This window comes from Vanessa cardui, chromosome Z, assembly GCF_905220365.1.
Source record: "Vanessa cardui chromosome Z, ilVanCard2.1, whole genome shotgun sequence".
In the NCBI taxonomy this organism is placed as follows: Eukaryota; Metazoa; Arthropoda; class Insecta; order Lepidoptera; family Nymphalidae; genus Vanessa; species Vanessa cardui.
The window spans coordinates 14,179,441-14,192,502 of record NC_061154.1 but is presented as its reverse complement, the minus strand read 5'-3'; the positions used below and the strand labels follow the sequence as shown (position 1 = coordinate 14,192,502).

General features: G+C 31.5%; 2 protein-coding genes across 2 annotated transcripts in view; both read right to left on the bottom strand.

Annotated features, from left to right (window-relative positions):
• Window positions 1-13,062, bottom strand: part of LOC124543394 (DNA-binding protein D-ETS-3) — a 74,747-nt gene that overhangs the window by 50,208 nt on the left and 11,477 nt on the right. The window lies entirely within an intron of this gene.
• Window positions 4,810-7,630, bottom strand: LOC124543393 (dynein regulatory complex protein 11-like). The gene has a single exon (XM_047121609.1). It carries the CDS (start codon window positions 7,628-7,630, stop codon window positions 4,925-4,927), a length of 2,706 nt encoding a protein of 901 aa, XP_046977565.1. The 3' UTR covers window positions 4,810-4,924.

Here is a 13,062-nt window from a genome sequence, read left to right as displayed (position 1 = left end):
TCAGTCGCTCTCTCACGACCAAACCGCTGAATCGAATTTGATGAAATTTAGTATTAAGCTAACTTGAGCTCCAAGAAAAGACATAGACTACTTTTCTTACCTAACCCATGAAAACCAACACCCTTAAACGATCGAAACCGCGGGCGACTGCCAGTATAATTATGTACGAACCAAATATCGAACCTTTTTATAATCTTATCATACGAACGTTTCACTTGAAGTAAAGATACCAAAATATGTTTCGTTTTAATTTTCTTTAAAAACGGTTCGTTTGGTTTTATTTCAAGTAATAATTTGAACTTTATTTTCTTTATTTATGTTTGAATATTTTATTTATAGTAAATTTCATGTGGATTTGTTTCATAAACATAATTCAATATGTGATTTATTATAAAGAAAATGAGAACATATAATTTAGCTTTTGTTTTGTTTGGAACGGATTTAATTGTAAAAATTTTACGCTTTGACAATACGAAGTGGAACATTCCGCTCTGCCGCAGACTCCTCACAGACCGACGAGGGTCTTATTGAAAAACTTTGTAGTTTTAATTAGTTTACTGGGGAGATGGGATGAAGTACCTAAATCGACTCGCCTTAGGTCTTCACGTACAAGTCTAGACAGTACGAGGATAAGAGTTTTATAGGCGGCAATGCAATCATATAAAATCTATATATATAATAAAATTAAGTGTAAGATTGTAAAAATAATATAACCACTTTTTACTAAATGCATATGTGTAATATGCATGTATGTAAGCACGGTACATATACAAAAACAATTTTTTTTCAATTTTTGTCCGTCTGTCTGTCTTTCAGTGACAAAAAGCTGATGGAATAAGAAGACACATAGCCTACAACAACATTTGTTTGTTAAATTTAAACACGTACGAAGTTGCGAGCACAGCTAGTATGTAATACATACATTATGTTATTGTTATGTTAGTAGAAGCACGTAAACTAGATCGTAACTTAATACATGTAATATACTAGATATTACATGTATTAAGGTCATATTGAATTGTATTAGACGAGTAAGATTAAAAACACTATTGGTTAGTAATTCGTTTTTAGAATGTTTTCCACCCGAAAACAATTTTATACTTGAGTTTGCTATTTGTCTTTAAGTCTCATATCAACTAATATGTATTATTTCCTATTTATATATTGTATCATAAGATGTATGATATTGAGATGGAAGTATATTTGAGTAGAGTTACTAACCATCGTCAAATGCCCTTATCCCATATATTCGGAGTCGGCGTAGAGTGTTTTGAAACACTCTAAGAAATACAGGCTTAGCAATCTTTTACGGTTGGCCGCATGCCATGCCAATACTCCTTAGGAATATCGTGTAGGTGATATTCTCACCATCGCACTTTAAGAATACCCTCATCATGCCGCTTAGGAAAGATACGAGGTGGCTTATAAGATCTCTATACAATAGTACTCTACTATGTTTCAATATAGCCGAGTATTGTGGAGTCCCTACTACGGCACGGTTTATAATGAAACACTCTTTATTTTTATATATAAAGAAAAATGAAAACCTCGCCTTATTGCACTTACTGTTAACAGTAGGGGCACGTTTATTGCATAGAGATCCGTATAGCAATCAAATGCTCTACGCACTCTTACCACTCGTCCCGCGGTCGTTATTTGTACACTATTTTAAACTTTTATTCATATATCATTATGAATAATGATAATAATTATTATGTAAATAAAATTAAGAAATAACATGGTAAACATATATAAAAATTAAAGATGAATGTATACTAGAATATAAGTATATTATGACGAATAAACGACAATACCATCATCGATGTTACTTGGTCAGTGTTAGTATGGAATTTCTAAAACTAGGTCGTTGCTCGGACCATAGACTCTCTTGCACCTAGTACCGCAGGGTTCACCTCCGGATGTCGCTGTCTCCGCTCCCCGCCGCCATTTCCGCAGGGGGGAAAGAGAGAGAGCTTCCGAGTTCGCAACTACAATGGACCCTTTATGTCTTCCTACCGCTAATCTACCAGCTGATAATGTGATTAAAACTACCTTTGGGGTCTTGAGCTCACAGTGGTTTTATGTTTGGTGAAATTAAAATAATTTTGTGAAATAGTTAGATAGGTTGCTCGATGATGTATCATATTTATATAAGGGGATGTTTGAGTATAATTATTTTCCAATCTGAATTAAAAATCTTATAGAAATAATTTCTGAATAGGTATTGGTTTAGTAAATATTCTTACCGATGGAAATAAAAATAAAACATATTTCAGCTACTCATTTAATTTATTTACCGAATTGATAAAATTGTATAATATTCTTTTAGACATCTATTATATTTAAAATAATATTTGATAATTATTAACTATAATATTTGACATTCGATTATTTTTCGCGGAAAAATTTATTATTTTATAGTTTGTATTATCTTGATAATTGTTACTAAAAACATTAACACCTTCAAGAGCGATTATTTTCAAGTTAAGATTGGTCATAAATAAAAGGAGACAAAAAAATGCTACCTAGATGTTGAGTTACAGCAATTACACAATGAAAATTTGTGAGAAAATCAAAAATAATTGGCACTATCGTTGAAGGTGACTTGGGTCCAATTCCCAAATGCTTCAACGAACATTGCATTCAGAAGAACAAATGAAATTAGGTGCCGTTTGAATCGTAACCGCGAGGAAGACGTTTGCTTGCTTGTAACCGTTACTTAAAAGTAAAGACGGAAGGGATTTCTGACTCTGACTACACGTATCACTTATTTCGATCAATGACGTACCCTTGACTGACTTGCCTGATTTGAAGTAAAATATAAAAAATTGTGAGTCGGTTCAAAATAAGACCAGTTTTTACAATAAAAATTAAACAATATTTCTTAGTCTGATTTCAATTTTCAATATCAAATACAGTTTCCCAACCGAATTCGTAATTTAAATACAAGTGTTTAAAATGAATATAATAATACAAATACATGTATGTATAAAGGTTAACAATAAAGCTTTTGTGTGAAAAATGATTTTACTATTCGACTAATCGGTTCTGGAGACCCATATAAAATTTTATTGCAGTTACAAATTTTTCATTTATAATTTAGTATTAGTGTTGTATCAGCTTAACAATTACATTTTAAACACTATATTAAACACTATGCTAACGTTTCTCGGAATATTGTACAGCATATACTAGTAATATTGTACAATACTATGTATTAACTATTTTAGAGTTATTTCGTTTGTTGTAGAATTGAATAAAACCTATTAATATATATTGAATTTTGATTTGTGATCTTAATTTGACTAAATAATTTAATTCATATCTCGTGTTGAAAAGGCATGATAAGGAAGGCTTATTAAATTTTTAAGATAATTATGATAATTATTATTCTCTATTACGTTCAGCTAGAGAGTAATAAAAGTTCGAAGTTAGTTCCTTGGTTTCAGGGCAGTTTAAATATTTATTTAATTATTATATTGCACACGTTCTTGGGTGTTGTTTTTGGTAGAAACATTATTATTAATATTGCCAGCGCATTCCTTAACATTCAACGCGGTCATGATTTGTTTAGTAACTATTATTAATTTTTTCATGCTATAAATTCTCATATAAATAAAGAGATATTTAAAATATATGTGTATAAATAGTAAATATAGCGAAATTCAATTAAAAATAACCACTTTAAATTTTTATTATACCAAGACCATTATAATACAAAACAAATTTTAGCAAACATTTTCTTAATTATTTTAAGAGAACGTATATCACGCCATCTAGTGGAACTTCGCATATACACTATGAACTAAACAGGCGGCGAGTTCATGCTTTGAGACATTGTAGTATAATGCCCTCTATCGTATTATGTAAGAACTAGGTCCGAAGCAACGTCACTTCCTATTCTTTTGATGGTTCAACTTTTCAAGTCCTTACGGAAAGTGCTGCTATTAGTTCTACCACTACTTAGCTCATAAAATTATGTATTGAATTATTATGTAGGAAGCACAACGCCACTCGATGTATTGTAAATTTACAAAGAGAAATGGTTTCAAATATTTGGTATAGGAATTATAATTCTCTGTAAGTAAAAAAAAAACAGTGCTCATTATCAATTAATGTTACGTTAAATTACGATTATTACAATATTTTTTCAAAAACTTTCGATCACAAATCATTACAATATTGTATAAAGTCGTAAGTTATTATTTACTTTAATTGATTCTATTCCTTATGATTTAGGAATATATTTATGTATATATAATTATTATAATGGCCGTTAACAATGATGTTGTAGTAAACAGATATGTTATTAACGCGCAAAAAGTGAAGACTAGAAAACGTCCTAATTGGGACGTTTGTCTTTAGTCGTTTTACGTAGTAATACGTTATAATACATCATAATTATGTAGTATTACGTTTTGCGTAATTAAAACATCTAGTTATCCCCTTTACTTATTGTTTTTATCAAGCTATCCTTTTTACTTTTAACGAAATGTGAAAATAAACTAAAATAAACGGTCCCCGGCGCGGTACACTTTTTTCTGTTGTTTAGTATGGTTATAACATATCTGTTTATTAGAATATCATTGTTGTATATATAATTATTATAATGGCCGTTAATAAAATGTTTTGATTTCTGTATAATTTATTAATCATTTTAATGTATTTTAAATGTTGTTTATATTACATGCAGGTCAATTGTAAGCTTACCGTAATTTTTAAATGTTGTTTACATATATCCAATTTATTGAAATACATATTATATAATATGGATGTTATTGTGTACTTGTATCACGTTTGTTTGCTACTTGGTCGTTTTGTTCTTCGAATATTGAGGATTCCTTACCCCTCATTTATCAACAAAACCAAGAAAACGTAAGTAAGACAATTAAAAATTTTGAAATAATTTTATGTTACTAAAAATTTACTTTTTCTTTTTATCTGCTTTTAATTTATAAGCCAGTTGTGATTCTAGCATCTGCATGTAGTCCAGATACTTCTTACCCCACGGGGAGTATGACTCGTACCATTGTTTATACATGTCATATTCTACGTCGCCCGTGTAAACAACTCCCTCATAATCTAAAACAGCATTGATAATTTCTTCAGGCTGTAAAGGCTTGTAGTACAGTTCTGCAACACGCTTGCCATTCATCAATCCGTCGATGGCTTTTCTTATAGAGTTTATATCATATCCTCTTAAAACTTGTGCGACACAGTGAACATTAAACTCACGATTCATGCCGTGATATTTCATTAGAATTTTACTTAGAATATATGAAATACTGCCGTAATCGGTTCTCGGAAAAAGAATTAATGAAGGAAAAACTTTGTACATCGGTCCATTTTTTGCCAACCAGGGTTCTGTTGCAGTTCCTAATACTAAAATTTTATCTTCACTGGGGATAAGAGGCTTGATTATCTCTTTAAAAAAATCTCTCTGCAGACGCTTCGGGTCAAACATTTTTTCTTCTTTTGCTACTTTTTTACAGAAAATTTTATCAGCGTTATCAACAAAAATAATCGTGGGTTGCATTAATCTACTTATTCTGTTAACGTACGCAAACATCGTTTTCAAATTTTTCGGTCCTGGAAATTTATCATACACATTCATCGGAGATAAATCTATAAGTATAGAATTAGTTTCCGTTGCTATTGCGTATACCAATGTCTTTTTACCAGAACCTTTAGGGCCAACAAGTAATTGAGAGCGAACTGCATTTGGACACGATGAACCAAGTGTCAGTAAACATCGTAATCTGACTTGTTCCTTAACATCGCCTAAGCATGCTGGTGGAAAACTTGGTGTCCAAAGTACTGCACGTGTATCAGCAGCAGCATAATTTGTATCTCCCCAATAATCATCTAATGTAATATGTTCATATTTTCTTATAATTCCTTCATCAACTAAAGCTTGGAACATAGCAGCTGGTGAAACCTTGTCTGGTTTAGGTGTTTTTTGTTTTTTTGGTTTCTTTCTTTTTCTGCTCATTGGAGGTTTTGCAATACCAGCAGCTTGATAGTCCAATTTCAAAGAGTTTTTAAGCATGTTTAGCTCTAATCTCATTAGCTCATCCACAACTGGACGTAATTTTAACTGTAAGTCTTGATAAGCATTTTCTGTGACCAGTGTTGATATATAACCACGTATGACATCTAAAGAAGGATCTCTTGTATCTGTGTCTTTCCATTGATTTTGATATTTGTCCCAAGCCTCATGTACTTGGTCAATATTTGTACCAATAGTAATATAAACACCCGGATCATTATCAGGATTAAGTCTTGCCTTTTTATAATCTAGTAACCGTTTTTCTTCTTTTAACTTAGCCTCTAATTTCAATCTTTTTTCTTCCTCACGAGCTGCTATTTTTTCTGCTTTAATCTGTTCTTTACTTTTTGCGGCGCCTTCTGATTTAAGTCTTTTCTCTTCCTCTGTCCGCCACTCAATATACTCTTCTATCGTGAATGTTTCCCCTGTAACGATCAATATAGAGCCTCCCTCTTCGGGAAACGGAAATTCATCAAATAGTCTTACTTCATCATACCATTCACGAAACCATTGCCTGATTTCGGCTGATATGTCTTCCATCATATCTCCTTCTCTCAGTCTAAGTACACGGCTATTTTCTTTAAGATTTTCGGCAAGCCAATCTTCATAATATTTGTTTCTAAATTCACGTCGAGTTTCTTTAACCTTTTTTAATTTCTCCTTTGCCGATGGTGGTATCCAAGATGGGATTATCATATCAAGCTTTTCTTTTTGCATGTTAAGAGTTATATGTTCTCGCTTGAGTTCCATAAACCTCCTGTATATTTTCTGGATAAAAGTAGCTGCTCTCGTTCTTAATTCTTCACGAGCTTGCGGTGCTTTTAAGCCAGCAAGTTCAAGGTATAAGTCTCTATCCTTATTAAAAGTATGAGTCCTTTCTCGTGTAGTATACCTTGAACGTTCCATTCGCTGAATATTAGAAATATGTTCATTATATTCTTTTTGTAACCTCAATTCCTCTAATTCTTCTGGTGATAAATGTAAAGACTCGGTATCAGATATTACAATTTCTTCTCCCATAGCCAATTTTCTTTTCATCTCAGCTTCTTTTTCTAAGCGTATTCTTTCTTCTTCTTCTAATCTTTCTTGTTCTCGGCGTTCAATTTCAGAAGCTGTTGGAGATGGGTCGCCTATTCGATTACCAGCAAATATTTCATCTATAATATGTTGCATTTCTTTTTGTCTTATTTCGAATGGATAATGAAATGGACAAAGAATTTGAATATCTTGTGGCACCATGAGTAATTGTTGTAGTGCATTCTCAGGATATGTAAATTCGAAAAGCTCTACGTCCTCTAGTGTTGTTTTCAGTTCAAGGATTCGACAAGTTACTGCATCAATTATTTTTTTTATATATGGTCGTCTTTGAACTTGTTCCATTTGATCATAACACTCACATAACTTATTGTATAAATCACAAAACTTACAATACACACGAGCAACGATTTCAACTGCGGTTCCTTGCGGCTTGATTCCCACAAAGGCTGATGCTAATTCTTGTAAACGTTCATCTTCAAGTATGGTAGTTTGCAATTGTTCTTTAATTTTTAGCCATTGCTCGTAGTAAGTTACATTCGACATGCTGGATTCAAAATTTTATTTTAATTTACTGTTATTATTAGGTAATTTTTAGAAAAAAAAAAATGGTCTAAATATTTTAATAAACTAGGAACATGTTTATTATATACGACGTGACATATTTATTATTCTGTCATGTATCACTAACAAAAAAGGTTTTAAAAAATAAGAGTTGCCAACTAAAAAAGGACGCAAAAAAAACGTTTTACAGAATAAAATAGATACGTCTGATTAAAATTCAGCGTTCGTTTCTTGGTAGCAGTAATATTTTTGGGATTTCTTTTACATGATACGTTTAGTTTTTCGTTATCAAGTCAATTTATTGACTTTAAATTAGCGATATACTCTTACATCCTAACCCAGTTATTTATGCGTTATTTATATAAAGCTGCGACGGTCGACCATTGGTCGAAATTCGATCCTAATTCATTCAATAAAAATAAAAGAGATTTATTTTGATTGAAAGATACGTCAAATGAGGCTCAACTGAACAATATCCTGTTATTCCATTATTGCAAAAAAATATGGGCTCTGTTTCTGCATGCCACAAATCGTAACGAGCCAAAACGAGTGACGTCACAACACGCTTCGATGCAAACGTGCTTTCCTAACACGCGATGTAATGTTTTCTTAAAATGGTATTCTGTATGCCACATGAAAATGAGTATTTTGAGAGATTTCACAAAGTACAATCCGATTTATTTCTTATATTTTTAATTTAATACCGTTATTATTTAATATAAACATTATTTACTTCAATTGATTAAAACATTTTGATTTTTTTTAACACGATATTTTTTTTGTAACTTTTTCGTTACTTATTATAATGAAAACTTATATGTTATTATTACCATATTTGACAAATCAAACATAGTGTGTTGATAATAATAAATAAATAAGATTTATTTAGTACATTTTTTATTCAAAACTTTCATTAATTTGGTCAATCGGAATTACTTTTACGATGAGAAATATTCAAATAAAATGAATATTAAGTTAATTATACCACTCGCCTTTTTTAATTTATTGATTTATCATCAATATATTTTAAATTATAATTACATTATTTGTACATACCTGAAATAATTCAATATATTATCTACAAGAGTCAGAAAGCCAATCGGGTCGGCTTTCTTAAGCCAAACTAGAGTAAGATGATATGTCGAAGAAGTGTTGTCAAAGTGTGTGTCAAAAACATAATTTAAAAAGCCCTAAAAGAAATAAAAGTAAAAGTATCTGGACTGAGGTTTGCCTATTCTCCCTCCTCCAATGCGGTTTGGTGGACACAGATGACCGATTTGTATTGTAATTAGATCACGGAGTTTTCGTCACTGTAAGACTCAATTAGAATGTAATATTTTTTTATTAAATATTATATGTATTACAGGCGAGTATCTGTCATTTTGACTATTGTCGTATATATCGTACTTGATTTCTGAGATATATATTATTAGCTGCGTACCGAGTAAAACATTGTTTAAAATTCTTATGACGTTATATAAGAAAAACATATTTATTAATTTCTGAGTTAAGACTAAGTTCTTAATAGGTAACGGTATTTTTCAATGTCGATCATGACATAAATTATAAACAAAAATTAAGAGTATGGAAAGTCAGCGGGGCTTGTCAGGGCTTGACAGCAATCATCGATTAAGATACGACCATTTGACGACCTCCGTGGTCGAGTAGTGTGTACACCGGTTTTCATAAGTACGCCACTCCGAGGTCCCGGGTTCGATTCCCAGCCGAGTCGATGTAGAAATTCATTAGTTTTCTATGTTGTCTTGGGTCTGGGTGTTTGTGGTACCGTGGTTACTTCTGATTTTCCATAACACAAGTGATTTAGCTACTTGCATTGGGATCAGGGTAATGTATGTGAAGTTGTCCAAAAGTAAAAAAAGATACAGGCGTTCTAACCACTGGATATATTCTGGATACTATGTAATAAAATATCTATTCCTGTCGTTTCTTGGTGCAATTATATCATATACACCCGAGCAATTTATTTCTTATATCTTGTTCTTTAAAACGTAGGGTCTAACAATACTACGCGGCCCCCGGCACTGGTTACAATAAAAATGTTTCAAGTGTGCCTCCGTACGTTCCATTGAACATTAGAATCGGCGCACGCGCTCGTCTCTCGCTTCCGGCGAATGACGCGTGCCACTTTTCCTTATTTGGTACCAGTTATGAGAGGTAGCGGGTGAATTTAATACTTATTTACTACTTTAATGTGAAGTACGTACTATGAGGGGATTTATGGCCATAACTTTGAGCGCTCTACATAGATGTAAAGTTTAAAAATAATACGCTTTAGTTACTATTAAAATAAAAAAATCATTTTTTTTTAAATAATATTATGTATTACTTCTATATAAATTGATTTAAAACAGGTATGATGAAATTAATGTTCCAAAATTAAAAACCATAAATGTTATATAGGTATTTCTAGTAGTAGGAATTCCTATAAACCTAGGATTTGAATTGGTTTTTTAATATTTGTAAATTGGGTATTTAAATTATTGATTAATACTTATATCGTATGAGTATATTGTATATTAATGAATAACATTAAGTTTTTAAGACTTTTAACGATAATTTGAGATACTTGAATTTCGACGTAAACTAATAAATTTACTTTTTTCATAAAGTTTTTAAAATGTATCGATTAAATTTTAAAAATAATATAGTATGTGTATTTGTGTAAAAAAAAATATAACATTTTAAATTAAATTAAGTATCCATCATAATCATTTAAACGCCGTAGCTCGTGATTTGTGCCGTAATTTTGGAAGAGTATCGTCCAAAATGCAACGTAACATTGATTTATTCTCTATCCCTCCGATGTATTCATTTCGGGTGTAGAAATTTTAGCCATTAATTTTGTTAACTCTGTCTCGGGCAATAAAGCCGACTTGGCGAGGGTTAAAGGGATCAATGCTGTTAGTTTATAGAGTTTAACTTTGCTTTGATTGTTCATTTCTTTACTTTACAATGTAGGTATTTTTTATTCTGTTTCTTGTCCAATTATGCTATATGTATAAGCGTGTATCATGACATTGATTGCGTATTTGATTACTCTCATATTTCTTCACAAAGTAAAGAAAACGCTTCTAGTTTTAAACACACTATCAAATAAAGTGTCACCAAAGCGAATAAAATCTATATGTAGGTACATATTGTATAATATTGTGAATGCAAAAGTAACTTTATCTGATACGCTTTCACGTCCAGCCCGACCGAATTTGATGAAATTTGGAATGAATTCCAAGTTTGAATTTCAAAAATAAAAATAGCCTAGTTTCTATACTTAAAACCAGACGAGCAATACCTTTAAAAGACAAGCGAAGAAGTGGACGACAGCCATAAGTTCATATGTTACAATATTAAACATATTATGTTTTTATGTAAAGAACAACTTTGTATTTAATATGACTTAGTTACCTCTCTTATATATTTAGCTAGACTATTTCAGTAATCTGTGATACGTTGTAGAAATTTTGACATAATGAGAAAGCTTGTACATTGACAAATAATTAATTATATTAAGTGCATATGAAATTGTTACATATCGATGTATTGAACCTGAAGATAAACTTACAGAGTTTTATTCTCACGAGACCATCACCATTAGCTGCACCGTGGTTAATTTGGACTCGTGATAAATTGGTCACGGCCCCACCCATCCAGTTAGCGACTTGGAGCAGCGGAACCGACCCACAGTTTGATTGACTGAATAATGCACCGCTAACTGTCAAATGATCATCCACGACGGATTATGGATCGCCAATATTAGAAATTGAATAGGTAAGTATAAATAATTATTACTTTATGATTTTATACATACAAATTGTTTATATTAGATTTTATTTTCATAGATCTTTTAATTAATTGGTAATACATATGCTCGATAAAAACAATACAAAAATCGCTGTATAGGGAGATAAATCACTGACGGTTTTTGCTTGCCTATCAATATTATTAAATGTAAGCATTGATTTATGTGATTCAACTATCATGATTAAAATATAAAACAACCAGAAATTACATCAAAGATAAAAAATATCGAGTTAATCAAACACAACAACAATTACGTAATCAAGTCAACCCTTAAATGTCGGAGTGCATGCCTTTTGTGCCGCGATGAGAAAAAACCAGTCCGATGCACGCTTGTCACCGCAGATTTGCCAACATTTGAAACACGCGCACTCATTCGATACGGGTGGTATCCATTAGACCCCTTACATCGAGCTTCATGCTTATTATTTAAACGTGATTATTATCTTGAGTGTTTGTTATTTAATATTACACTAGACTTACAACGGTTGGTTTGTGGTCTTTGACCAGCATGGTCAGCATGTTTACATTTGTTATTAGCATGTATAATAATACAGGTTACATTTTCAAAATCATTGCTCCTTTTCGTTTTTAAATTTTTTTTTTTCATAAATATAGCAGAGACAGTCCTTTGAGCGTTTAAATTGGGTCCAGTGAATCGAGGATGGCTTGACTTTATACAATATATTTAATAAATATACTTGAATATAAATCATAACAAAAATTAATGTCATACATTATACTTAATTATTGACTTTGCCATCTTAACGATTTTTCGGTTTTAATCGAAACCATAACCCTTTAATATTAAATATCTTGATATTTCAATTCAAATCTTTTACAGAAATAACTCGACAGGTATAACTTAATAAGTATGATATTGGATTTTAAATCCAGCGTTGTAAAAAAATTGTAATATGTTTATACAGTCAACTGCATTCACTCCAGTAACATAAAACAATAAATCAACATATAAAATATACACGCACACGAAACTTCGCAACAAATAAGGGCCAGGTGGGCGCTACAGCTGTAATATAATATTTAAACAGAATCTTTAATTGGTAGTACCAGCGAATTACTTGACAGATTAATCAATCCCTTAACTTTTTTATAAACAAAATTGCTCAGCATGTACTGTCAAAGAGAGCAAACTCTTGAAAGATAATTGCTTATACAGATTATGAGACTTTCCTTTCACGAAGAAGAACGTAACTGACTCCTGACTCTTTTCGTTGCGTATGCATTTGATAATATAATTATATATTATAAAAATATTAAAGCAGATTTCCGAATTAAAATTATGATAATTAAAATACTGTATACTGTCGTTATAATAAAGAGATTTGTAAGTTATTAACATATACACTATTTGTCGTGTCTTTAAAAATAATTACGCTAGAATATTTCGTCAAATATCGCTCCCTACGACAGATCCCATGACGTATACCATAGAGTATTATAGCGGCAGCGTATCGAATTGAGTCATTATCATGGAGCACACTAGACTCAAGAGCTCTTAATTATTGAGGAATATGATGTGACGACGCGTGCCAGTGTTTAGTCGCGGCCTCGAGGACCAGTAGCAATACTTTCAA